The sequence below is a fragment of the Filicampus tigris genome, chromosome 7 (assembly GCF_054856515.1).
Source record: "Filicampus tigris isolate MCC_2025a chromosome 7, RoL_Ftig_1.0, whole genome shotgun sequence".
Classification (NCBI taxonomy): domain Eukaryota; kingdom Metazoa; phylum Chordata; class Actinopteri; order Syngnathiformes; family Syngnathidae; genus Filicampus; species Filicampus tigris.
In genome coordinates, this window is record NC_141223.1 from 2,198,273 (window position 1) to 2,225,596 (window position 27,324).

Consider the following 27,324-nt stretch of genomic DNA (forward strand, 5'->3'; position numbering starts at 1 on the left):
CTCAGGTGGGCTCGACGGGAATGATTGGCGTGGTGACGTCACGGGCCAGGAGCCGGATGACGACTTCCGGTTTCGGCATATTTTGAAAAATGAAGTGATCGTTTGGATTAATTACGCATTTTAAATGTTTTACTCCTTACAAAAAAATATTTCTGTACCTTCTTTGACCAAGGGTTGGAACTTACGGTTTGTGGGGAATATACGGTCCGCCATGCAATTCTGAATACATCGCATAAAGAATGTACAAAAGATATTTCTATACTGCTTGTCTCCATGATGGTGAGCTGGAGCCTATCCCAGCCGACTTTGGGCAAGAGGCGATGTACACGTACAACGGACTGGTCACCATTTAATCGTAGGACACAAAGACAAGCAACCACTCACACTCTGGGATAATTTAAGTGTTCTATTAACCGAAAATGTATGTTTTGGGAAGATGAGAGGAAGCCAGATTACTTGAAGAAATTAAACCCGTACAAGTACAGCAAGAACATGCAAACACCATACAGAAAAGAGAGAGAGCAGAGTTGAACGTCAAACCTCAGATCTGTGACCACTCACTGTGATGCCTGCTTATTATGCTTATCCATTGTAAAGTGTCTTTGGGTGTCCAGAAAAGCACTATATAAAACGGATGGATTATTGTTATTAAAAAATATTTGTTTGACCATTACATTATTCTACGACTCTTAATATGGGCCTTGAAGATCTTAAAGAACACCGAACGTCATTGGAAAAAGGCTCCCCAAACAAAAAATATGATTACAATGAACTGGATGGCTAAAATGATCACACAACCAGTTGTTGACATTTTCCTAATTGAATTGTTTTTTTTTCATGTGTACTGTATACTTGGGGAACAATTTAATCATAATAAATTAATTGTCTATACATTAAGATGAACTGTTTAAATAGAGTAAAAAAAAACTAATTTAAAATCCACACACAGGTTGGTTCAGTAAAAATGTTTACTGGCACATTATCATTGCAAATGTCTTAAGCTACTGTACTGTAGCAGGTTTCAACCGTTACATTGTCTTGCAAATGTGGGGCTGGTACTGTCCAACAGGACAGTCTCCTGCCTTTAAAATGACTTTTTTTTTTAATAGCTCTTTGAGCCTTAACTAATTGCAATAAGCAAAACGGAAGAAAAACAACTACGTAGTCTTGTTATACCAGCATCCAGCGTGATATTTGTGACTAATGATCACATTCAAATACACAGAGAAGCAAGATAAAGCTGCAAATCAAATTCTACAAAAGCTGCACACTTCCCAAACTACTTATGCTGCATTCTCCACCAATGCGTGTGTTTACACAATAATAGTGAGAAGGCACTTGTTGTGCCAGCATATGCCCCACAGGAGAGGTCCACTTGCATGTTCAGCCATGAAGCAGTTTTAAAGCGTGGCCAGCAGCGAGGTTCAGTGTATGGCTTCACAACTAATTAACTTTAAAAAAAAAAAAAAAAAAAAAAATCCCCTTCCAAAAAAATAAATAAATAAACGTTTAGCAGCGCCCCCTTTTGGGCGTGGCAGCAAATAATGGCAAATCCACAGTAGAGTGCATCAGTGCAGAAGTTCTGATGTCCAGGTGGTGGCCCACACTAAAGAAGGACACTGAGCGAGGCTGTGACTGCAGTCGGTGCCTGAGCCGCTGAAACGAGGTGATGCAGTTGGCAACTGGAGATTCAAAGACATTTGATCACAGCACCGATGGTCAACCATTTTCCGCTCAGGGGCTGTTTCATTTCCATTAAGGCCTTTAGGAAAAATACATCGCAACCACATCATTTTGTATTATTGAATATTATTGTGGGTTATTATTGTGTGTGTGTGTGGGGGGATTTTTTTTTTTTTTTTTAAGTTTCTCAGAAGTTTACAGTCGACCCCACTATTTGTAAGGGACAGGGACCGGGTCGGCTAGCTAATAGCGAAAATCTACGCAAGTTGAAAAGCATTGTGGGGGGGGGAAAGAAATATTTTTAACAAACCCCCAAAGGTATTCACTGATGAACATTCAATATATGTTCCGCCCCCCCCCAAAACAAATCCTGATAACACAGAAAAGACAATTTGAAGAAAAAAACCCCGCAAACATGCAATTCCGCGGGTGCTGAACCACGAGTATGCCACCCACATAACTCATACTCAATGACTAATTTGTTTTAGAATTGCATGACCCACGATTTCTCATTCAAACGTCTCACAAACACACCATCACTCACAAAAAAGGATGAGAGTAAATTAAAAGGTCATGAGGATGCCCAGTGAATTGTTTGGTTTAGTGTCTACGTCCTGTCTGGATTCCATTATTTTAAAATAAACACGCCCCAAAAAATTCTGCTGATATGCGATGAGAGGCGGCCGGTGGGAAATTACAGCAGCCCTGAAGTGCAAAACACAACAAATAACATAAAAGCAAATTAACAACAAAACACAAATACCTAACAGAAGGGCAAATTTAATTTTTGTGTGATTTGCTATTTTTTTAATTTGCTGCTGTTTCACTTTGTAGTTAGCGGTACTTGTTTTTGATTTGCTGTTGTTTTGCTTTTATTTTTTGTTTTGTTTTCTGATTTGTATTATATTTGTGTTTTTTTTGCGGCTGTATTTAACACTTTGTTTAGCTATATTTTATCCATTTTTTTATTGCCTGCTGTGTTCTTTTTTTGTTGTTTTGAACTTCACGGGCCACTGTAGAAAAGCAATTGAATGAAAAATAAAAAAAAAAAAGAATGCAATTTAAAACATTTTAATATATATTTGATAGATCGTATGCATGACATTTTCCAATTTTTCTTTAGAAATATATGGACAAAAAGAAGGCGGGGAGGAACAAAACACAAAGAATGACAAAAAACAAAAATAAAAAGGACTTGATTTTCCTTTAGCAAAGCTCAAATTTTAGCCAACATGTTCTCCAGAAAGAATAAAATAGGTGCTCAATTGCGTAACAAATCTGGCCAGCACTTGATTTGACTAAATTATACATCTGCCGAAATGAGACTCTCCCGCTAAAATGTCTGCTTCAAGAGCGCTTACGGAAGATCTGGCATCTATCTGCATTTACCTTTTACACAGAACCCAGCAAAGTAGGGCATTGCCTGCAAACAGCTCCCGTGTCTTCACCCCAATTACACACCGGTGCTATTTATACAGAATATCAACGTGGGAGCAGGGCAGAAAGATACAGGTGTGAAAGGGGCCATTGATTAGTACGCCCCCATATTTAGGCTGAAGGTTACTCGAGCTGCATCTGTTTTTTTTTTTTTTTTTTTCCCCCCGAGCTGCATGCTCCAGGCCGATGTAGGTCTACGTGCTCGGGAGTCAGAATTTCCCAGCAAAACACAAAACCGACATCCGACGTGGAATCTTTCCAAAGTCAGTCAATTGTATTTTGTTGTTGTTTTTTTGGGCCGCATTATATATCTATATATATTATGAACACTTGCTGTTTTTAAACATAAGAACATTCAGAAGGCTTCTTTGAAAACATGTCAAATAAAAAGTTGCACTGAAATTACGAAGGTGGCTAAACTGAAAGAAGCCTGGCAGTGAAGATGACTGGACTGATGGCGGCGAATGGCCGAGGTCGAGTTGTCGCTCTCTTAGCACGCCGGGCAAGCGGCCTCGAACTTGTCCACGTTACTGCCATTGTGACACGCGGCGACATGGGCCCTTCCGAGTGTCTCGCCCATTTTTCTTGAAGCGATGCGATTTCAAAAGCCATGCAAGAGAAAGCCAAAGAGTCAATTTAGCACTTAGCCGCTCGCTACCCTTTTCACAAATCACACGTTTGTTCCCTTTCGGAGGCCGTCGCAGTGTAGTGTCCTTGCTTGCCCGTGTTCCGGCATCCGTGAAAACAGACAAAATGGATGGTTGCGAAACAAAATTGTTCGTAGCTTCTCTCGCACATTCATTCGGACGCCACACACATGCAGTGCGTACGCAGAAACGGCAACCTTAGCCCCCTTTCTCTCTCTCTCTCGCACATGCACGCGCACACACACACACGACTGATTTGTAACAGCAAGTTCAAGAAAGAGCACTTATTAAAAAAAAAAAAAAAAAAAAAAAAAAAATAGCAGAAATATGGCTTTGTATTTAAAACTGTAACAATCGAAGTTAAAACTGGTCAATTATCACCCAATCTCTCGTCCATTCTTCTCATTTTGGATTTTCCAAATGGTATCAATCAGGTGCCTATGCAAGATGCAGTCTGCGCGTCAGGGCTGGGTGTCTGTCTACGGCTGGTAACGAGCTGGTACTTGCTGGTTTCAAAGTGTGCCCAGTGTAGTGCGGCGGGGGGTGGGGGGGCTGGGGGGCCCCCCCTGAGAGGATGTACGGAGACGAAGCTGCCCGTCTGTCCACGTAAAACCCCACTGAGGTCCATCACTCGCAAACTTGACAATTCACAGTCTGCGTGTTCATTGTGTACATGGTTCTCTGCTGGTCTGAGTGTGTATGTGTCTGTATGCATGGAGGATGAGCGGGTTGGGCGGGTGGGGGGTGGGGGGGGGGGGTGTCGTTGGGTAAAAGACTGGATGAAAATGTGTCTTGTGCCAGTTTGTGTGTCATTCGATTTGTCCTCAGCAGTGCAAGTGCAAACGTGAGATTCGGGTGGTGTGTTAGCATGCCTGCTGCTGCCTGCTTGGTCAACGGTCTGAGCCACTATTCCCGTATGCTGGCAGAGTAGGAGAACTGAGGGAAGTGTGTACGCTGATCCGAGTCCTCCGGGTCTAAACTGTCATCTGGAAACACACGAGAAAGACATGACAAAGCCCAACAAAGGTGAATGACAGTCTGGATTCCCTGTGACACCATGCTGCCTCTCACAGGTGAGTATTGGTACGACACCAGAATTGCAGTTAGGGGAATTGGTCACGACTGCGGGTGGAGATAATAATAATAAAAATAACAATTTAATAATTGTGGTTGTTTAAGGAAGATCTGAACTTAATATTATTCAGTTTGTCATTTTATTTGAATATACAATGTGTCGGGACAGGAGGACTGTGCTCAGTGAGAAATAGTCAAGCCCACCCATTAGCCACGGTCCGGCTCCGCCCCTGTGTGTGCGGCGTGCTGTGTTGGTGATCTCGGGAACGCCACAGTAAGAGCATAAGGACGCACTTGATTTATTTCCGCTTATCATATGTGGGGACTCTCATGTAAAAAAAAAAAATCAGCGCGTGGTACCCTGAGCGCTTGTTACTTGACAGTCAAGCTCAATTGGCCACAGAAATTGTCAGTTAGGGCTGCTCAATTATGAAAATAAATAAATAAATAAATCACGATTATTTTGGTAATAATTGAAATCACGATTAGTCAAACAATCATACAAAACAAGAAAATGTTTCAACGTAAAAAAAAATAATAATAAAGAAATAAATGTGAGTGAGTTCCTTTTGGACCAAACAAAATTCATAAACTTTGTTATAAAATAATAAAAGGCACAAATGTATAAAATTCAAGTATGATTTCCTTGTGTAAACAAACAATGCATTGGATATATGAAATGAATATTAATAATCGTTTTTTTTTTACGATTATGCCAATTTTGTAATAATTTGCAACTTTAATAGAATTTCAATTAATTGCACAGCCCTGAGTCTAACGACTTACTACACCGCCACTGAGTTTGGGGATGATCGGACCGAGAATGTGGACAAATTTAGGATTTTGTGAGCTGTGTTGTGAGAAAGATGCACCACGGTTGATGTACTTACACTTGTCCGGTGGAGTTATTGTGATGGTTTGTGCGGTGAACTCGTCGTCGAAGTATCTCGTGTCCGTCTCCGAGGTGACCTGGGGCTTGAAAGGTGGGACGAGCTGTGCGGAACAACGAGCGATGTTGACATTCGGATTGTGTTTCGAGTCAAAAGGTCCAAAACGTGCCAATTCCTCTCCTAGTGCGTCACCTTCTTCTCTAAGACATCCTGCCAGTTGATGGAGGTGAAAAACTTATGGGTCATCACTTCTTTGGCATCGTCAGGTCCGCCTCCGAGCCTGGAAACAACACGCACATTAAAATATTTTTCTGTTTTGAAAAAGTCTAATCGCAACCTTCTGATCCCACGGCCTGCGTAAACACCACACTAAAAATGTGCTGTTCCCATATTATGGCCAATTTGCGACAAATTCATTCGTAATTTCCTCGCCTGCAGGCAGAGCGCCCTGACACTATTTTAGTTACCTAAAAACATTGAAGCTCCTCCAAAACAACAATCAATGACATCCTTGTTTATGGCCACTTGCCTCGAACAAAACGAATCAAGGAAGAGAGCTCAAATGATGCGGTTTACCGCGTATGTGCTGGCTGAGGGCGAGACGAGAGAGAATGGCTCGTAAAAAACGAATTAAGTTCTATTGACAAGCTGCAGCGCAGCAAATGGGGACGGATGCATCGTCGTCTTGCTTCCGTGTTGCCAAAAGGTAATGCCGTTTACCTAATCCTTAAAAAAACAACAACGTTTCGGCGAAAAGTAACATTTTAAACTTTGCTATACGATGTTATGGAGCATTTCAACGCCTGTTCTTTGTGGTCCAGAACGGTATCTAATTAGTGCTCCAGTACCGATCTGTGTTTCTCTTTTGAGGGTTAACACAATCAGGATTTTGGGGGGGAGATCACCCATCGAAGTGTTTAAAACAACAACAACAACAACAAAACAATCTTCGAGCCATCACAAGACGGAGCAATATGTCTATTTCAACAACTTCTTTACTATCAGGGGTGGGAACGATAATCGTTTTTTCGATGCATCGTTCGGCGTATCAAAAAGAATCTGATTAGATTCATACGCATTAATAATCGATATTTAAAGTTTAAATCAAAAAACTAAAAGCACGCGCAAGTGATTCAGTGCGTTTGTACGTCAGATGTCTGTGCTAGGCTAAGCTAGTACGTGCCAAGATGGCGGAACAAGCACAACCTCATACGAGCGCAGTATAAAATCATTGCTCTTCCTTGAGTTTTTAAAAAGGCACCAGTGTTTTGCATGGACTATAACATATATGTTAAAAAAATATGACATATATAAAAATAAATTCTAAATATATAAAAAAATAAAATGTAAGCCAATGTAGTGATGCATCAGAATGGGAATCTAATCAAATCATAGGCCTCTGAATCGGAATTGAATCGAATCGTGAAGTACCCAGAGATTCCCACCCCTATTTACGATATATATTTCTCATTTAAAAAGAAGTTACAAGGTGAGGGTGTACATCAATGAACATTTGCATGTAAATGCGCTAGATTACAGCTGCTGCTTGGTTTCCATCTGGAGATGAAAGCCACATTTTAAGTCGACTTGTGTACTGTTTACTAAGCATCAAGAGAAGCACGCGCAAGCATTTTTGCCAACGTTTAGCAATCTTTGCAAAACCCCACGGCAAGAAATGGTGGCGGTGGGCGGGGCAAACCTCTGCTTGGGATCCTTTTTGAGCAGGCCGGCCAGCAGTGCCTTGGCTTCAGGAGCCAAGTTCTTGGGGAAGCGGATCTCCTCCATGAGGATGAGTTCAAAGAGTCGTTCGTGGTCCTGGTTGTAGAAGGGCAAGCGGCCGCACATCATCTCGTACATGACCACGCCCAGGCCCCACCAGTCCACAGCGCGAGCGTAGTCGTTGTCCTCCAGTACCTGTCGGCAGTCGAGTGAGGGGGAGTGTCTCAAAGTGTGCCTTATTTTTGGCGGCCATTTTGACGTGAACACTTCGCGTCGCGTCGGGCGTGCGGGTTACCTCGGGTGCCAGGTACTCGGGGGTCCCGCAGAAGGTTTTCATGGTGGCGCCGTCTGTGATGCCTTCTTTGCACAGGCCGAAGTCTGTTATCTTTATGTGGCCGTCCTTGTCCAACATGAGATTTTCCAGCTGAACAAAGAAAGGTGTCAATTTTAGTCGACAGCTAAAAGAAAAAACACGCGGAAGGCATTCACAACACTCAATGACATGACAATGTAACAATAGCTCAATCGGGCTAATTAAAATCTAAATACGTGCTTGTGTGTGTGTGTATTGATATCACTAAATGTATTCTTTAACTACGTACTGAATAGGTAAGGCTATGCCACAATTATACGCAGGTAAAAGGACATTTTGAACACAAAGGGCGAGTTCAAAGGCTTATATTTCAGCCCCAGTTAAGGACGCCGGGGGTCGAAAGAGTAAAGACGGACATGATATCGCTTTCCGTGCATTCAACAGCACATATGGACAAATGCATCGCTTCACTTGAAAATATGCGGCAGCGTGACAGCTCACCTTTAAATCCCTGTAAACGACATTGCATGAGTGTAGGTACTCCAGTGCCGATACTATTTCCGCACCATAGAATCGGGCCCGGTCTTCTGTGAACACTCGGTCCCGGGATAGGTGAAAGAAGAGCTGCAAATAAACCAAGACGTGACACCGGAGACTCCAAACAAAGTCCCGAAATTGCACGGACGCGCTTTTGGTGCACCGACGAGCAAACTCTCGTGTCATAAACGCGAGTGCGAGCGAGAAAGCAGAGAATGACTTACTTCTCCTCCGTTTGCGTACTCCATCACAAAGCACAGACGATCATTTGTTTGAAAAGCATATTTTAGTGTCTGTGTGGAAAAGAGGAAAACAGCATCATTCGGACAAGTGTCGGATTTCGGGGAGCCAAAGCGGGGGGGGGGCCGGATGACTTACTGTGAGAAAGGGATGCCGCGTATTTTGGAGGACTCGGCTCTCTGTCACCGTGTGCGCCACCTCGTCCTGAAGCAAACGTACATTTTGCACAATGTAACGGGAGTATGCACACGTGCAAACACGCAGCAATGCACGGATTGTCAAGTCAAATTCAATCAGCATAAAAACAAACCTACTTATGAGTACGGGCATGGACGGCCTCTAATTGACATCGCCGGACTCTCATCGTCCAGATTCTTTTGGAATGCATTTAAAGTGACTCACGTCAAGAGTGAAATGCTTTGCGTCGCACGCAGCAGCACTTCCTCGACCGCAAATGTCAGCTTTACCGTAAACTTTACATATGCTGCGCCCGCTGGACAGGCAGTTTGTGTTGTGCTTAAGTTCAAGTACAACGAAAATTTGGAGATGAGGAGCAACATGGCGAGGATCTAATCCGTGATACGGATGTTGACTATAGCGATATTATTGCGATATTTGGCGATATCATTGCGATATTTCGCATGTGCCTAAAGAAATGACATTTTTACCATCCCATGAAAGAAGTAAAAAAAAATTTTCATGCGGCAAAATATGCAAGCTCAATGTGTTCTTAGCTAATGAATTCCCCTCGACAGTGTCCAACTATTAGGTGGTGATGCGTACCCGATCACAATCAGATAAAAGATTATTGCGTGTCTTTGCGATATGCATATTGCATTAGGCCATTATCGCGATATCTTTTCGATATCGTGTGCAGCCCTGGCGCTATCTGACGTCGTGTCATATACAGTAGTCAAGCTAACTACAGTCAACTAGGATATTATCGGCTATTTTTGCATTTATTGGAGGTGCCCCGTGTATTTTTTTCAAGGCAATAACGTTGTGGGTGACAGTGTATGTGAGAGAAGGCGGAGGAAAAAGAAGCGATTTATAAAATGCGTTTTAAGCACCAGCAACTACAACTGTAATGTATATACCGTCGGGATGGAATAATCTACCTCCGCGGCAAAGTAATCATTCCAGACACGAAAGCCTGTTTTTAAACCCCACTTTTGAAGACATTTCAAAAATACAAGCACCAACTTTAGCAATGATGACTTCTTTGCGGAGGATTTTCATGGCGTAGTACATGCCCGTAGCCTTCTCCTTCACCAGGATGACTTTGCCGAACGTCCCCTTGCCCAGTAGCTTCAGGTAGTCGAAATCACTCATGGTCTGCTGAGGCCATGACAGAGAAGCCACAATGACCAAACACATCAAATCGCATTCTGGGGCGGAAAAACAATCCCCCTTTGGTGTGAATCAAGAGGCGTGAAAAGACGAGCTCAAAATAAGACGCGAGCTGACTGACCACTTTTGAGCGAGATTTGGACACGGCGATCTCCATCTCCTCAGCGCCGCTGCTGTCGCTCGGCGAGCCAAATTTGATCTCCATGGGCTCCTCGTCATGCTGCTGACTCTTCAGGCTGTTTGCCACCGCCTGGATCGATCGCATCCATTCTTCCCTGAAACAACGGCGCGCACCAACGCGCTTGAATGACAAAGTCCCCTCGCGTTCGGATAAAAATGGCGCCATGACGTTGGTTGCCACATGCACGGAATCAGCCACAATTAACAGCGAGTGAAACTCGCTTGGTAAAAACAAAACGCACCGCAAAAACTTAACCCGCCGCAACTGCCCATCAGGCCATGTTTGTTATTTCAAGACTTAGCAAAGGTTACATAAGCAAAAAGTGCCCGCTCGGTTGTAATCGGGCCTACTTATCCGCAAATTCTATTTTGAGCACAAATGTAATTATCCAAAATGGATTTCCCTGCCTTTTATTTCAAAAAACAATGAGTCATTTAGGCCGGCTGTGTTTCTGAGGGGAGCGCGCGTTACTTCTAGTGTTGAAACTTGCGAGTCGCCCAGGAGAACATTGGCAACTGTAAAATCAAGATTGGATTTAAACACAAACGGCTCCATTAGTCTACAGTGGAACTTCAAGTCTTGAGCTAATATCTTAAAGCTCATAAAATTTGGATTCTCGCCCCAATTTTTTTTTTTTTTTTCGATAGTCAGAGATGATTGCGAGTAGCTGGTTGACGGACACGCCCGGCAGACGCGCCGCATCTGTTCAGATGCTGTTTAACACGCTTACTAATTTGACTGTAGGTCGGTTTCTACTTCCCGCTTTTGTTCCCATTGACTTGATGAGACTCACAATTGAAGGCAGCATTGACCCGATTTCTGAGACTAAACATGGATGCGGATGTTCTGCGACAAGGCTGCCGACTGCTATGTTATCATGTTCACTTGTGGCGCCGCGGTCTATTGGCTGCCATGTTTGTCACAAATGATCCAAACATGCAGGTACTGTAAATTTGGCATCAAATTTAGGGGCTGGGCGATTAATCAATTTAATGAATAATTTTTTTTTTGGGTCACAGGTGGTTTTTTTTGTTGTTTTTTTTTTGTGATGCACAATGTTTACACTGAAGACCTAGCGCCGAACAGAGAGGGAAGCGCTACTTTTTTGTCACTCATTTGAAATTGGGTTCGGGTTAGCCGCGTCGCACATTGAGCAACAAACGGCCCGCAGCAAAGTATGTTGAAAGACCGCCGAAAGCAAAGCGAGCAGCACGGAAGGGAAAACCTCCGCTAGGAAACAGACAATGTCGTAGATGGTTTCGCACACTTTGATGTTCAATTGTCAAACATGATTTTTTTTTTATTGAAGGGGAATGAATGAATTAAAATCAATGTTGGGCTCCAGCACGCCCGCGACCACCGTGAGGATAGGCGGCTTGGAAAATGGATGGATGGAGGGATAATTAGGGCTGAAACTGGTCCTCCAGTAATTCGAGTACCTCAGTTCAGAAAAACGCTCGAGGCATTTTTTTCCCCCTGCCTCGAGTACCTGCTTATTTTCGTGTACATTGTCAGGAAGAAGCAGTCGAGCTACCCCCAGCGACAATTGTTGATGCTATATTACCAGGGCTCGGCAACCCGCGGCGCTTTCACCTGGATGTCGCGGCTCGCGGAAAATTAAGTGTCCGATTGAAGTCTATTTTATTTGTCTCAAAAATGTGCATCATGTCTTCTTATTTAGTCAAAGTTTTTGGCCACTTTCATATGTGGTCCTGGATCGGATAGGTATCGGATTTTTTTGCAATGCGACAGCAGTCTGAACAGCGCCAGGTCGCCTATATCCAACACTGACGTCATCCGAGCCCAAAAAGGGAAATTGTTGGCAGCCGGGAGATCGAATCTGCAAAGCTGTTTTGAGCAACAGTATTGACTTTATATTTGACTTTAATTTAATCCCGCTTGAAACATGAAGCATAGAGCGGACATTCATTTATGGCGATAGTAGTCTTTCAGCCACGGCTAAGAACGGCTCATTTCGCGATGCCTTATGACGCGACGTCATCTTTGGTGACGTCTCCATGAAATGAGATCGAAAAAAGCCTCGCCTCATCATTTCCCCCCAAATACTGGATTTCTACCTCCTACCGAATCGCTCCACTGTCAAAATGTCCTGACGTGCTGCACCGTGATGTCGTCTCTTCTTCTAAGCATGCGGGTCACTTTAGGGACGCATTATGTTCACACGCGAAAGTGCGTTTATAATGTAATATGAACACTGACAAAAAAAACGATTTTTTTTTTTTTTTTTTAAAGACGGCAGTTTACAGTCCTGCACAAAGACGAAAGTGGCAGTCCTGATTTGCAGAAGCTGTGCGCAGAGTTCAGGAGCAGAAGTCCCATCAACCACATAAAATAAATATTCAGGCAGTTATTTTGCAAATATTCATTTTCATTGTTCAGTGAAAAAGCGCTCTTTTTTTCCCACTCACACATCGAATTCTCTGAACACCAAAATATTTGATGGGCTGCAGCCCTAATAATAATGCAACGATAATAGACTTCCCATTCTGCTTATACGGCAGTCAATAGGTTCGAATGTTACTGAGAACATTACCTGAAAAGTTTAAAAAAAAAAAAAAAAAAAAAAGGTTGTAAGATGAAGTGATCATTTGTAAACTGACCTGAATTATTCAAACTCGAACCGATCTCAGTGCGGATGTGCTTTTAAAACCTACCTCTCCTCGTTGCTGTCGACGTGGAAGGTGCGCTCGATGACCGAGGTCCACTGGAGGCAGCGGATCACAAACGTATTGGGCCTGGGCCGCTCTGTCTTCATCAGCTGGCATTCTACAAAAGCACAGCGCCGCCACATAAGACGACGAGAGGCGGGCGTTCGCCGAAACACGGAGAGACGCACGCTCACGCGCGCCAGCCGGGAGGCGGGACTCACCCGCGACGGAAAAGTTGTTGAGAGGTGGCAGGCTGTGATCGCTGGACACTTCGGGCTTCTCCTTGTAGCCGATGAAGGAGCCGTCGCTCTTTAGGATGAAATAACGAGGCCTCCAAGTTTTAATGTACTCACCTGGGGACACAAAAAGCAGAGCTCAATTCACGTTTGTCTGATCCAAAGCGTTTCGGGATTTAGTATTAGCACAAACGTGCGCTAAAGTCAGTCATTAAGAGCGAATCGTGTGTTGCACGCCCGCGACGTTTCTGAGCAAGCTTGGCAGAAAGTCCCAAAAATTCGGGAATACACAGGAGCATCAACGATGCGAGTACCTCTCTTGTGGAGCCATCCCTCTCTCACAACGCTGACTTCATTCATGCTGGGGCAGAAGACTGTCTGGGTTGGGAGGGGGCGGCAGACCGGCTGGTGCAAACTGTTCAAAACTCCAACTGCTCCAGAGAGTGACAGCGGCTCGGATTCGACACGCGTCTAAAAGGCCTGGAAAGGACAAGGACGGCGGAAAAACACCACAGGGCGAGGAATAAGCCACTTGGTCATCATTAGTGACAGGAAAGTTCATACGCGCGGGCCCGAGACGACAACGGCACGAACACCTAACGTGGGAAAAGTGGATTCAATTGACTCCATTGACAACTGCGGGTAGAAGTATTAAGGCCAGGCTTGAAAAGAAAGCAAAATTGAATGAAGTCACAGAATGGCAAGAATGAATGCAAAATCTAAGAAAAAAAGGCGCAATGTTTTGCAATAAATTTGCAATCGAGAAACTAAAAATTTGGGTTTGACCTTTTCGGTTTTTACTTGCCCATAATGAAAGTCCGCCCTTGAAATTGCGCCCAGTACAGGATTAACGCCATTCCATTTGGCATTGTCATGTTTCTCAAAAATGGCGACTTCCAATCACATTTATGACTTCATGAAGCAATGATTACACATTTTCTTGCGATATTACAAGTCACAGTGGTTGAAACGACGGTCATATGATACATTTCTCATAATATCGTCACTTGTTTCTTGGAACATTGTGACCTTCCCCTCTGAATTTGAACGTTTCCTCGTAAGACTTTAATGTCTGCATAAAATCAGCTGGCAACGCGACTCACAGAAGTTTAAGAGCTGAGGCAAAATGTACGTACTACATTGCGCAACCTGCTCGGTGACAACTAAGACGTACGATGTGCGACAAAACGATAGCATCGGGTGCCAGGGATCAACACGAGACAAAAGTAGAGGTTTTTATTCTGTAGGGCAGGCTGTGTTAAAACGAGTTAAAGTCCAGCCAGCCGAGGCGTATGTGACCACATTGAGAAAATCCGATTCCCAGAACAAACGACACTTTCTGCGATTTGCGCGGGTGAGCTCTCTACAAGTACAGTACTGCAACCATGTCCTTACCTTGTCTTGTGTTTCACCAGCAGCCCACAACACAGAAAAGTGCTGAAATGTGCACGTCACCTCCTTCCTATCTGACCATCTGACATTTATGACAACACGATGGGAAAGTGCTCACCACTGGATACCTCATCCACTTTTTTGGGTGTCAGTGCCAAGTTATAAATAGTGGATATTAATATTATTAAAGCAGTACCAGGAAGAGCTGAAATGCAAATGTCACTGGCTTCGGATTATTGTTTGCCACAATGATGTCGTGTATTTCCCAATCAATTTGATCAAATGTAATATGTGGGTTAGGGCCGGGTGATTAATCAATTTCATTGATGAATTGGAGTTAATCAATTTTTTAAAAACGGAATTTCTTTTTGCGGCTGTCGTTCAAAGCGCGTTCCGGCTGACGCTAACATCATGGCTGCGGACAGAATGGAGCTACTGCAATTTAGGAAAGCACAGTCAGCCCGTGTTGCCAAATTAGTGAATTTATTCCTGCTAAGAAATGGACAACACAAGCTGAGGCGTTTTAACATTCTTTTCAGTATGACAAGAAACAAGTCCGCCTGACAAGGTGCCCATTTATACGTTACTTGATTTATTGACATGCTAGAAACTTTTGACCCAAGGTATGTGCTTCCAAGCCACAAATATTTTCACAGAGGCCGCCTTGCCTTACCTGTAAAACTAGGACTGCGGCTATCGATTATTTTAAAAATGGAGTGTTCTACTGATTATTGCAGGGCTCTACAGTAACTTTTACACGACACTAACTAGCTTGTGCAGAGTGGTCTCTCTGAGGTACAGTAGTCGTGCGCGTGCTACGCCGCAAACTTAGGTCACTGTATTCTTAGTTCACCACTAGATGGAAAGTGCATTTTACACACTGTACCTTTAAGAACGAGGTTCATATATTTATATATATCTTTTTGACAAAATGCAAAAAGATGCTTATATATATATATATATATGTTAAGCAAAAATATGTATTCCTGATATTTATCTGATGGTTGATGCAAGTTCATATTCCTATCTTAAAAACAAACTCAAATCTAAAAACTAAAAGACAAACTTGTTTTGAACACCGCGATTGTGGGAGATTTTTAAGGCCATTTCACGCAGCTCTAATGTGGGCAAAGGGTGAGTGATTTTACACTATGAAACATATGGAGCATATGGAGCACAACAAAACTTTCTGCCGTCGTCGTGAAAAGACAGGACTTGACGAAAAACACCAAGAACACAGTTATCGGTCACTCTGGGAACCCGCTTAACAGTGCGGAGTGGACTCGTACGGCTACGAGAGTAAATGGTGCTGTAATGAACCTGTGAAAAGCATGCCGCATAACAGTCCCATAACACGTCCTCATCCGTTTAGCGTGGAGGCTACAAGCTAAGCTAGCACGGGTCAGCGAACAGTGTCGCTCGGGGTCCACAAGGCGGAAAAGTGCTTCCCACGCTGAAACTAATTTCTCCGTCATAGCGGGCCTGACCGTTCACCACAAACCTCCGGTGGATGGCGAGCGTGACATTTATTCACAAACAAAGCAGCTAAATACAATCACCCCCCCCCCCCCCCAAGCTAACAGCTAGTTAGCATGCGAGCTAGCCACCTCACTCGTCTGCCGTTCTATTACTACCACCACGCCGGGGTGTTTCTCCTCTTCCTCACATTACCACGTACCTCCGCTGTGAAATATTCCCACTTCTCGAAGAGTTCCACAAGTAGGGCCGACAAGGCTCCCTCCGCCGGTTATCACTCTCTGCTTGTGTGTATTGAACTCTGTCAATGATCACACAAGCTTAGCCGACTAGCTTGTTTTTCCTTCTCACAATAACAGCGGCGGCGTGCTCGGTTTGTCACCGAAGCGAGCCAGTGAGAGAGAGCCACAGCAAGTCCTCCGGGCCGCGACTCGGTGGACTAGAGAGCGCAGAAAGGCGGCTATAAATAATGTTCAACTCGTGGACATATTAAACCGCGTCTCTGTTGGTTTAGTGAGGTCTGCTCACTGCTGCTCTGCGCGAAAGTCCTCCGCTCCGTGACACCGTCCCCTCCCAGCCAAGGCAGGCGAGCGAGCAGACAGGCAACACAGGAGCCCCGCAGGCACTCCAGTCGGAAGTGACGTACAAGCCCACGACCAAGCGAGCACCTGAACAGACAAAGTACGCTACAAATACTTGTGATTCGAACCCTATACCTAAGTAAAAGAGTACAGCTTCTGAAATAACCATTTCATATAGTCTTCATTGAATAAAGTATGTCCCGGGCAATTGTGGGTCAGCAATGACCTGCTAATAATTCAGAGTGGCATGCAAAGGGGGAGCGGCGCTGGTCATGTCAGGGGGTCGTGGGGGTCATCCACAGCAACCACACCATCAAATGATACATTTCAGTGGGTAGCAAACTGTCGTTTGCCGGGTAATACACCAGACGCATGACAGAAAATGTTCAATGCCTTCATACTACGGAGTCATTAACTGTTCTGCTCCTCCTGTTGTGCCTATCTTGGTCACCAGGAGGCACTATAATACTACAAACAAAGACTACTACTACTATAAGTAAGATTTATTATTACTCATCTTTCAGACAGGACAAAGAATACACAGTACTGTACTTTTTGTTCAAATATTCGTTGCGTGAAGGATTTGGCAAAGCCAACCATTAGCATGTCAATGTCATTTTATTATATTAAATGGATATATTATAGCATTAAAGGGAAGTCAAGGCAAACATTTTCTTTACAATATGCTACCCAATTATGGCTCACCTGTTTTCTGGTTTTGGTCCTGTGACGTTCGCAAGATGAACCCTTAGACACTTAGGATGTCATTTTCAGTTGACAGCAAGTGGCAAATTGACCACCCCCAGAGATGGATAAGAATCGGGTGGATTTTGCTGCTTGATTCATATTCCACAAATGTAATATTAATCCGATTACCATGTTTAGATGAGTGGGGCTGCATCGAGCATATTATTGTAAAGAACGTTTGACTAGTTTTCCGCTTTAAATTAAGATAGCGGGCCATTCCTAAGGCTTAATAGTTGTTTTGCATACTCAACGTGTATCTCTTTGTTTTATGTCTAGTTTGACAGAAAACGGAAGCTGGGAGTGGCAATAAACAGCTTGAAGCTCCTTTTGTGATGAATTGTTTATTATTTGCCAAACTGCTACTTTTTGTTAAGCACCATATACTGTCACACTTGAACCTCTAGTCTGAGCTCACAAGTCAAAGCAAAAAATAAAAATAAATCTGTTGAACCTTGAAAAACTCATCAGTCGAGTCACTATCTCAAGACACCACTGTATTAAATATTTTTGTTAAAACTGTCAGTACATAGTAAAATCAATTGGATTTTCAAGAAAGCACCACGCTTGAGGAAAACCAACCAATGAGAGACGGACGGCGTGATTGACAAGGTGTCAATCATTCTATTGGCACTCCCGCAGCAGCCTTGCAAAGTGTGGCTTGAGGAGCTTTGCTGAATCTATGGCGGAATGTCCACCTCCAGTTACCAAGTACAAACGGAATTGGACAGATCCCGAGGGTGGACAAAAGAGCCCCCGTTCAGAGGTGGAGGCGCCGCAGGCAGCTGAGAGGATGCCGAAGCGACGTGACATTCACAACATTTTTGCTTGACAGGTAAGTTTGTCACCTCTTGCTAGCGGTTTCAAAAATGGAAAACAAAACCCCCCTTTAACACCTGTCACACACCCAAGGCGACTGAACTGTTAAGCAACTTGTTTTCATGACCGACCGACAGTCATTAGTTTTGGAGCGATTTCAAATCAAAATAGTAGACAAACGCCGTTGCAATGTTGCGGATGCAACAAACAATCAAAGATGCAAACTTGTATCCCAAAACTGACGGCGAGTCTCTGGGGGCCATCATTGCCAAGGGTCTCTCAAATATCCACACTCTTCTTTGTTTCTCACCTGTTTGCTCCCTTTTGATTATTATAGTATATATAGTAGCTAAAGTAGCCAATGCAATCTGCTTCTTCCTTGACAACTAAGGCATGTTTGTGCTTCAACAAATAATACAAAGTACAGAGAGGCACAGGCCGGGAATCGGACCCGTGCCATCTGCATGAAAGGCAACGCTGCAGCGGCATGCACCACTACACTGCCATCCATAAAACGTAAATAGAAATTATAGATTAAAAAAAAATGTTTTTAATTAGATGCAAATGAGGTGGACTGGAAAGATAAATGCAGCTGAATTGGCATCACGGAGTAATTCATTCACCTACCAGTAGAGGGAGCCCGCATACCACACTTAGAGTATTACGATCGAATCAATCTATGGCCCACTCTTAATTAATCAATCAATCACATTTATTTATATAGCACTTTTCATACTAGGAACTATTCTAGGCCTACATACTTGCAAAATGTATTCATAGCTAGTCTGTCATCAATAAATGGATGATTAATGTTTCGGAAAAAGGATAAAGTTTATCTAAAAAAAAATGGTTTTGACACCACTTGTGTTTGGATAAAATCATCTACTATCAAAGCTGAAATGTCATCCAATGGACTTTGGGCGACCCCGGTTTACATCAATTGTAATTATCACAAATAATTAAATAAGTAGATGTCGTTCAGTGTATTTTAATGTTGCTACTGTGCAGATACTTGTTTTTGCAGGTGCAGATCTCACGGCTAACAGACAGTTCTCGGGACTGTTCCAAACACCCCCTTGAACACTGTAATAAAGGGTTAGGGTTAGGTTTACCCTAAAACAGGCACTGCACAATATTAAGAGGTGGATCAAGATAGAAGTTTTATTAAAAAATGTATCAAAAATATTGTCAGGATCTAATTAAAAAAAAAAAACATTAGTGGACACCGTGAATCAGGTCCATTAATCCTTGCATATGGCTCCTTGTTTTTGCAATTCTTTGATATCCCATTACCGGCAAAAGACATTTTCTCCACTGCTAAAACAAGCGCACTCTCAAAGGACTTTATTCTGCTGCCTTTGCAGCTTCCGCTGAAGATAGCGCGCGCGTGCGTCACTGACACTACTGTCATCGTTTCGCTTCTCCACTTTCTTCAAGGCGTCCTCGGCAGAAATCTCTGAAAGAAAACACATCGCGCCGACACTCAACACGCGCAAGAACGTGGCAATTCCCTAAAATCGAGCGGACTTCACAGCACTCCTAAAGACCTGATTGCCTTTTGGCGGCCTCCCTCGTCTCCCACTTGGTCACCTCCTCATCGGTGACTTCTTCTCTCGCCACGCTGCTGAGTTCGTAAACGTCGACCTCGTGCAGTTTGGGCAGAAGATCCTTCACCCACTCGTATCGGATGGGACACGCCGTCCTGACGTAGACGCGTGACGTCACCAACACGTCATGGAAGAGAATCCAATCCAGCTCCATCTCCTTGTCAAACAGCTGACAAAGAGAAAAGGACACAGAGGGCATCGCAGAAAGTGGAAACGGGGAAGACTTCATTGCGATGCTACAAAAGGGAATTTTAATCAGCTCACCGATGATGACGGATGAATGTGAACCATGGAGCCGTGACCATCCATTGTGCAAAATACTTTTCCAATAGATCTATGCGAGGCAAAGAAATAAAAATAAAGAAAGAAATAAATAAGAGTAATGGTGTACTATGCACCTCTCAACATAAATGAATACAGAAATCTGCTTTACGCTCCACTTTATCCGAGCAACAGGACATTCAATTGATTAGCCGGTTCCTCAACGATCATGTTAACTGTCGTCTGAATTTCCGCCATGTCGATAAAAAAAAAAAAAAAAAAAAAAAAAATCAGCTTGCTGTCATGTGAATTACAGCGAGCGTTCCCATCTCACTTGCAAGCAAATGACCTTCGAGCAACGTCTTCTTTTTGACTCACACTTCACACATTCAAGCTTTTACTATGTAGTGTGACGTCACGCTGAAAAGTCTAGACCGTACTATGGTGACAAAAGTTGGGGGCTTCGGAAAAAATGATTCCAAATATAATTGATTTGAAGGGGAATGTTCATCTGAAAGTTGAACGAATTGGAAATCAAACAGCAACCTGAAAATGACATCACAACTACTCAGGGCGGCTCAGCTTCAGAAAACAGGTCAGCCGTGATTGGCCGTTACCTGAGCAGGTGTGATGGCATTTTCAGTCAACAGAAGTGACAAAATGGCCACCCTTGAGATGGCTAAAAACGAGTGGATTAACTCTTATTCCACAAACGCAATATTAATCAGAATGCCTTGTTTCAACTAGTAGGCTTGCATATTCTTGAAAGAAAATATGTTTGGGTTGACTGCCACTTTAAAACGCCACTAAATATTCAAAGGATTTGTAATTAGTCTTCATATTACCTTCTGGCAACATTGGTGAAGTATCCTGTGCACAGACACCGTCGGAAGAGTTCGTTCTTATTGCCATCAAATTTCTCCACAGGGAAATCTCTCCTCTGGCACGATAAGCACAAAATTAATATGAGGTGACAAGCAGCGTGAGTTGCCATAGCTACCGGAAACGAATTCAAATCAATAAATACTTGTTGCAAGCGGAGGAGGATGTCACGCAGCTGAGTCTCCACACTAAAGGCAGACTTGAGCGCCCTCCAGTGGATCCAGTTATCCCTGCACCACACTGATGGCCTTTCGCTGCGCAATCCAAGAGTAAGAAGATTTGATTTTGTGCAGAAGACTAAAACAAAGACGAGAACAAAGAGCATATGCTCATCTTGTGACCAGTACCTGGATTTACACTGTTGAAACACGCTAAGAAGCGTACCGAAGTCATTTATGCCGCCGCTGTTGGCCGCCAGGGCTCCGTGACTCTGATCGGCCTCTTTCTGCTTCTCAGCGTGGCCTGGGTGAGAGGTAAAGCAGGCGCCTTTTGTTTTCCACAAAAAAAACGAGGGGTTGGTTCCTGCTGAAATGAGTTGAGGGGCTTCATTTCGACAAAAATAAAGCAAGAGTATAAACCCTTTCGGTGGGGTGTCAATTGCATTGCTATCTTCCGTGAAAAGTGCATGTTCGCCGTCTTTTATGTTTTTGAAGCAATATTTTCTCCTGGTTGAGTTTCATCATCTACGTTGGCGTGATGCAGAGGAACATTACCAGGCCGGATGAAGATATTCTCTACAGACAACATGGCGGCCACGGGGAGAAGCAGATCCTGGCAGCCGTGCGAGGCGGCTTTGAGCAGGGCCCTGGTGAGGCCCGGCTGCAGGGGGAACTCCACCATCAGCTCCCCCAGCCGCGTCACCCGACCTCTCCTGGCAGACAACACGCCCCCTCGTGACAACTGGCACTGTTGTGTCAACAACGGCGAAAAAGGCAAAGCGCGCGCAAACAAACCTGTCGATGGCATCGAACTGATAGAGCTGTTTCAGCGCCTCCAGGATAAACCTCTCTTCTGGAGGGTCCAGATAGGGAAACCTGAGAGAGAGAGAGAGAGAGAGAGAGAGAGAAGCTCACTGATCAACAATGTTACCTGTGAGATGTTCGCAGAGAGACTTGAGACTGCAGCTGAGTGAGCATTTAAAGAAGGGACACTGAAAACTTTTGATTGATTTTGAGTTGGTTTTTTTTTTTAAAAAAAAGGAACAGATGGGCCAGTCATAGACGGCGTTCAAGCAGAAGTCAACCCAAACTTTTTTCTTTACAAGAATGTTCTATGCAGGCCCACTCGTTGAAAGACGGCATTCTGATTAATAGTGTGTTTGTGGAATATGAGCTAAGTAGCAAAATCCACCCGTTTTTGTCCATTTTGCCACTTGCCGTCGACTGAAAATGACCTCACAGTTGCTCAGGTCGCAACCAATCATGGCTCACCTGTTTTCTGAAGCCGAGCCATGATTGGTTGTGAGCTGAGCAACTGTGAGGTCATTTTCAGTCATGGCTCACCTGTTTTCTGAAGCTGAGCCATGATTGGTTGTGACCTGAGCAACTGTGATGTCATTTTCAGTCGACGGCAAGTGGCAAAATGGCCGCCCCCCGAGATGGACCAAAACAGGTGGATTTTGCTGCTTTGTCTGTACTCCACAAAACACAATATTAATCAGAATATCAAGTTTAGACTAGTGGGGCTGCATAGAACATATTATTGTCAAGAATTTTTTTGTCTTGACAATAAGGTTTTATGACGGATCATTTTGAACTCGGAACAAATGAATTCACGTTGAATGAATGTTTGCCGTTAATGTTATACATGAATGGCTACATTATGCCGCCGTCTCTGTGTGACCTATATCTTTGCTGTTGTAACACTGAAAATTTCCCCACTGCGGGATCAATAAAGGCCTTCTTATTCTTATTATTTATTTACGTTAGATTATAGTGAATTTCATATTCACATGCTAGTCTATTTGCATTTTTTTCCCCCTCTGTGGAACCTGAAAACTCACCTATTACCGGCTCTCTGCATAATGTTTGCGCTTGTTCTGTTATGGCCCAAGTAAAAAGTAGTCATTGGTGTCAAGTTGGTTTGTTGAGACCATACGTCCCAACTGTTTTGAGATGATATGATTATATGCCGGGGAGGAGCTAAATTTAGCTTGAGGTGTTGCAGAAACAAATTTCCTGATTAAACAATCAATATGCAGGCAAGGTTCGGTTCCTATCCCCCGTCGTGAATCGCTGAGCGTTTACAGAGTTTCCACAAATTGTTTTGACATTAAAATCATTTCCGAGTCACCCACTCTCACAGAACTGACTGCAGAAGACACATGCGTCGTACCCAATGACATCATGTACACCCAGGCACTTGAGGGTGAGGACCACTGCAGTCAGACTCGTCCTCTGGATCTCAGGAATCGTATATTCGGGCATGCATTCCTCCCAGAATTCCTTGGTGTAGATGCGGAAACACTTCCCAGCTGAGGTCCTCCCGGCTCGGCCTGCTCTCTGCAGAGCTTCACTCCTAACGGCAGCAGAAGTAAATTCATCGGCTGTCGCCGGCAAAAGAAGAAGCGTAACCCATCGGGAGGTAGGACCGACTTTGAAATGGGTACCACTTCCAAAATGTCCATGCCCACCCTGGAGTTGTGGTTGAGTTGTTTCACAAAGCCGCTGTCTATGATGTACCTGAAAACACAACGCGGCAACTTAAAGGGCATCTTACTCGGCTCGTAAACAGTGATGGAAGCATAACGGCAAGGCGGCATGCTCACTTTATGCCATTGATGGTGAGGGATGTGGCAGCGATGTTGGTGGCCACCACACATTTCCTTATTCCCGCAGGAGGAGGCTGGAAGATCTGCCGCTGTTGCTCTGAGGAGGACAAAGACGGATAATGCAAAGTAGACTACATGACAGATTTGATCGACTGGAATGTTCTTCGCCTCCATCGTTAATAATCCAAGTTTTCTCAGCATATGCAGTCGAAGGTTATTTATTTATTTATTTATTTATTTTTGCCCAATATTTAAAAATGTATCTTCTAAGTTTTTTTTTTTTGGGGGGGGGGTAAATAGATGGATTGGATTGGTTTATAAAAAAAACGTTCCTTTAACATGATGCAAATCTGAAGCTCTGTTTAACAAATGTGCTTGAATGCATTTAAACAAAGTCTAGGGATGGACTTTTTATCATTCAAAATTTTGATGACATTTCCCGCCCATTAAAAAAAAAAAAAAAAAAAAAAAAAAAAAAAGAATATCAGCTTCAAATATCGGTTATCGGCCTCCTTGACTAATAATCGGTACCAGCCATGAAAAAAGAATATCAGTCAATTACTATTTACATTAACAGTGGACTGAGGCCACTACTAGACTGAACAAGTTTCATCAATCAATATGATGAAATCAAGACGTTCTAGCTTCTATAATATTTCATATTCCATATCTTGAGTTTTATACACTTAAACGGATCAAACATGAATGATCGGCTGCACACATTTTTTGCATATCACGTTAAATCTTTCTATAAGGAATGGCTTGAAGAAGATAAAAAGCCTAGAAAATGTCAAATGGTAAATATTCAGTATGAATTTATACTGGAAAAAAAAAACAGAGCATGCAAAAAAAAGTAACTACACGGACGTAATATGTATAAAGACAATGAATATGAAATAATTGAAAACTATTGTATTACATCATAATATACAGGGCCTCCACCCAAAAGGCTTATTAATGTAGGACCATGAAAGAAATCAACAGCAAAGTAGAAAATTATACAGGGAAAGCTTGTAAATGAAGGTGCCATTGTATTTAAATGGGAAAATGCTGCATTTCAATAGAGTCAATAGAACAAAGTGCATGACGGCAGTTGTATGCATTTACCAGTTGGCATGGACCCATAGAGGGGTAAGATAAGGAGTCCATCCACTGTTTTGTCCTGTACATCATAGCGGTAGTCGATAGACTCCGCTTTCTCAAACAGCAAATCGCAGGCTCGCTCGATCTCCAACTGACCTGTCAAACACGGATAGATCGCTTACAGTTTGGTGTCAACAGGCTTCAGACTTAGACGTCCAAGTGACGAGTGTATCGGACCTGTTAAAAACACCAGAATATCGCCGGCCTTCTCACTGGTGTGAACATCCAGAGCCAGAGACACCACCTGCATAGAAACATAAAACAAGCTTCCTCAGTAATCCTGAACTTTAAAAAGATTTTTTTTTTTTTAAGTACTTTTGAGAACCTCCAAAATGGTACAGCATGGAATTTGTGCAAAATCTTCTGTAACTATATGGATCAAAAGTTAAACAAAAACTGCAGAAGTTCAGCCGTGTACCTCTTTCACATAACCGGTGCTCTGCAGGTCTTTAGGTCCCACAGCAGTGCCCAGCGTACAGGTGACAGGAAAAGTCCTTCCAGGGATAGAAAATACGGGGCAGTCACAGAGAAAGGCAGAAAGTTTGTCCGTTTCCATGGTGGCGGACATCACCACCACCTTTAGTGGGAAAACTCGGCCCTTCATAGCTTCAGTCGGATTCGAAAAGACTTTCTTCAGTAAACCCAGGAGGATATCCTGCAATGAAAAGACCTTCCACTTAAGTGCGTGCATCATTTCAAGACTCAAAATGGTCATTGTAGACAAAGCCAAGCTGAGTAGAATATGGAGGGACCACAGGAACAACAACAAAATGAATAAAATGCTTTGAAAACAATTAGTAGTACGTATTACAAAAATTAGGTCTGAATTGTACAAGTAAAGTGATATCATTTTACAATGACTAAGAGATGTTACGAGCAAATGAAATTTGACAAGGATATAGTTATACATTGAAGAGACCACTTTTATTTTTCGAGAATAAAGTCAGTACATAAGTATAAGAAAGTATTTCTTATTCATCATGAAGAGGTATTAAGAGAATTGCACAGCAACTGTACAAGTACAACTAATGAAATATTCTCAGAATAACCTCATTGGTAGATAAAAGTAATCCAGCAATAAAGCATAATTTTATGATAGTGTTACAATGACGACTGCTATGGCTTTAGCAAGACTATAATCATTTTTTTAAAAATGGAACGTGCAGAGTTTTGGCACACGCTTTTAAATGATCACCCTATTTGCATAGAACTTTGGACTTTAATGTTGAATTTGATTGTGGTCCTAATTCTCCTTTATTTCTCATGAAGATTTGGTGACTCACGGTGTTGAGGCTTCGTTCGTGGACCTCATCCAAGACCACGACGCTGTAGTGAGAAAGTCCAGGGTCTGCCAGGACCTCTCTGAGCAAACAGCCATCCGTCATGTATTTCAACTCCGTGTCCTGTCTCAATCACACGGTAACATCACATCACTTTTTCTCACAACTCAGTCTGCAAGGGGTGGCCCTGTGGTGCCGGCTCACCTGTGTCGTGCAGTCGTCAAAGCGCACCTGGTAGCCCACCTCTCTTCCCAGAGTGCAATGCATCTCATGAGCAACCCTCTGAGCCACCGTGATGGCAGCCACACGGCGGGGCTGGGTGATGCAAATTTTGCCATTCTTACAAAAACCTGCCAACGAAACATGGCAATCGCACATCACGCAAACTAAAATGTTGCACATATAGCCCTGGAATGGCGATCGGAGTTCTTCAATTCACAACATTCACAGTAATAGTGGTTTACCTGCTTGGTACAGATACTGTGGAAGCTGCGTTGTTTTCCCACTGCCAGTCTCACCGGTGACCACTAAAAAAGTGCTCTCCTGCACAGCCTTTACCAGTTTAGCTTTATACTTGTAGATTGGCAACTGTTTTGACTCGTTGTCTTTCCGGTACTTCGCCGTCGATTTGGACATGACTGGTCCGGAAGTTATTACAGGAAGTCATAAAAAATATAATACAAACTATGCAGTTTACTACTGAGCCCTAAACCATTCTAATATTAAGACTGTGTCTTGCCAACAAGTCCTGCAGTTCGGAAACGACACGCTCACGTTTATTTCCGCAAACTACTCCTTTGCGTTTTCCTATTGGTTGATCTGTGGACACGTGACCAGAAAACAGGTCCGGTTCGTAAACTGTAGCTGAAACTCGTTAAATCGTGCTAAATTGTTACTGTCATCTGATTAACCAACATAACGTTACAAAACAAGAAAACACGTTGAAAGTGAAATCTGGAGTTCTAAGATATAAGGAATAAATATTTTTTCCTGCCTTTAGTCACAATACGTCAGATAAATATATTCCCGATGGGTGTTAAGGTGTTAATTTTTTTAGAGGAGTCTGTCAATAATAAATGTTGATGAAAGCATACGACTTACTACTACTCTCCCCTCGCGTGCGTTTTTTAAAAAACAATTCTTCTCACATATCGTAAGGACACAACAAAGACGCATACGTAACGATTATTTAAACAAAAAAAAATAGGGGAAAAGCAGAAACAAACGTTTGATTCCACAGCTCGTATTAGCGACACTTTAAAAAATAAATAAAACATTTTGATTTGAAGTTTGATTACCTGCGCCGGTACGTGGAAATGACGCAACGATAAAAAAAAAAAAAGGTCGCCCCGCGGCTCCATCTCCTCCAAAACTTCACACACAAAAAACGCAC

General features: G+C 43.1%; 2 protein-coding genes across 3 annotated transcripts; both read right to left on the bottom strand.

The window, feature by feature from the left end:
- Window positions 1-2,738: 2,738 nt before the first annotated feature.
- Window positions 2,739-16,514, bottom strand: akt2 (AKT serine/threonine kinase 2). Of its 2 annotated transcripts, none has more exons than XM_086035350.1 (14): window positions 16,047-16,514; window positions 13,291-13,456; window positions 12,962-13,093; window positions 12,747-12,858; window positions 10,012-10,165; window positions 9,744-9,875; window positions 8,679-8,744; window positions 8,525-8,593; window positions 8,265-8,387; window positions 7,746-7,874; window positions 7,431-7,645; window positions 5,924-6,011; window positions 5,732-5,834; window positions 2,739-4,753 (listed from the first exon to the last, which is right to left on the bottom strand). In XM_086035350.1, exons 2-14 carry the CDS (start codon window positions 13,334-13,336, stop codon window positions 4,674-4,676), a joined length of 1,449 nt encoding a protein of 482 aa, XP_085891476.1. In that variant the 5' UTR covers window positions 13,337-13,456; window positions 16,047-16,514; the 3' UTR covers window positions 2,739-4,673. The 2 variants fall into 2 exon arrangements, with proteins under 2 accessions (XP_085891476.1, XP_085891475.1); XM_086035349.1 differs by having other exon boundaries at window positions 9,744-9,878.
- A 2,616-nt stretch (window positions 16,515-19,130) lies between these two features.
- dhx40 (DEAH (Asp-Glu-Ala-His) box polypeptide 40) lies at window positions 19,131-27,216 on the bottom strand. Its single transcript, XM_086035351.1, has 17 exons — window positions 26,396-27,216; window positions 26,136-26,281; window positions 25,935-26,054; window positions 25,070-25,306; window positions 24,829-24,895; window positions 24,616-24,747; window positions 23,506-23,605; window positions 23,333-23,419; window positions 23,073-23,255; window positions 21,692-21,772; window positions 21,452-21,609; window positions 21,086-21,200; window positions 20,884-20,992; window positions 20,702-20,796; window positions 19,860-19,929; window positions 19,536-19,764; window positions 19,131-19,444 (listed from the first exon to the last, which is right to left on the bottom strand). Exons 1-17 carry the CDS (start codon window positions 26,565-26,567, stop codon window positions 19,323-19,325), a joined length of 2,223 nt encoding a protein of 740 aa, XP_085891477.1. The 5' UTR covers window positions 26,568-27,216; the 3' UTR covers window positions 19,131-19,322.
- Window positions 27,217-27,324: the final 108 nt, after the last annotated feature.

What these genes read in the sequence shown, in the direction of transcription:
- akt2 (XM_086035349.1), bottom strand. Translation starts at nt 13,336, where the DNA reads ATGAATGAAGTCAGCGTTGTGAGAGAGGGATGGCTCCACAAGAGAG. An exon ending in CAACAACTTTTCCGTCGCGG is followed by an intron (nt 12,859 to 12,961) that starts GTGAGTCCCGCC and finishes GTGCTTTTGTAG; the next exon opens with AATGCCAGCTGATGAAGACA. An exon ending in AAAAAGGATCCCAAGCAGAG is followed by an intron (nt 6,012 to 7,430) that starts GTTTGCCCCGCC and finishes TGTTGTTTCCAG; the next exon opens with GCTCGGAGGCGGACCTGACG.
- dhx40 (XM_086035351.1), bottom strand. Translation starts at nt 26,567, where the DNA reads ATGTCCAAATCGACGGCGAAGTACCGGAAAGACAACGAGTCAAAACAG. An exon ending in GGTGTACATGATGTCATTGG is followed by an intron (nt 21,773 to 23,072) that starts GTACGACGCATG and finishes TCTCTCTCTCAG; the next exon opens with GTTTCCCTATCTGGACCCTC. An exon ending in CAGTTCGATGCCATCGACAG is followed by an intron (nt 21,610 to 21,691) that starts GTTTGTTTGCGC and finishes GTTGTCTGCCAG; the next exon opens with GAGAGGTCGGGTGACGCGGC.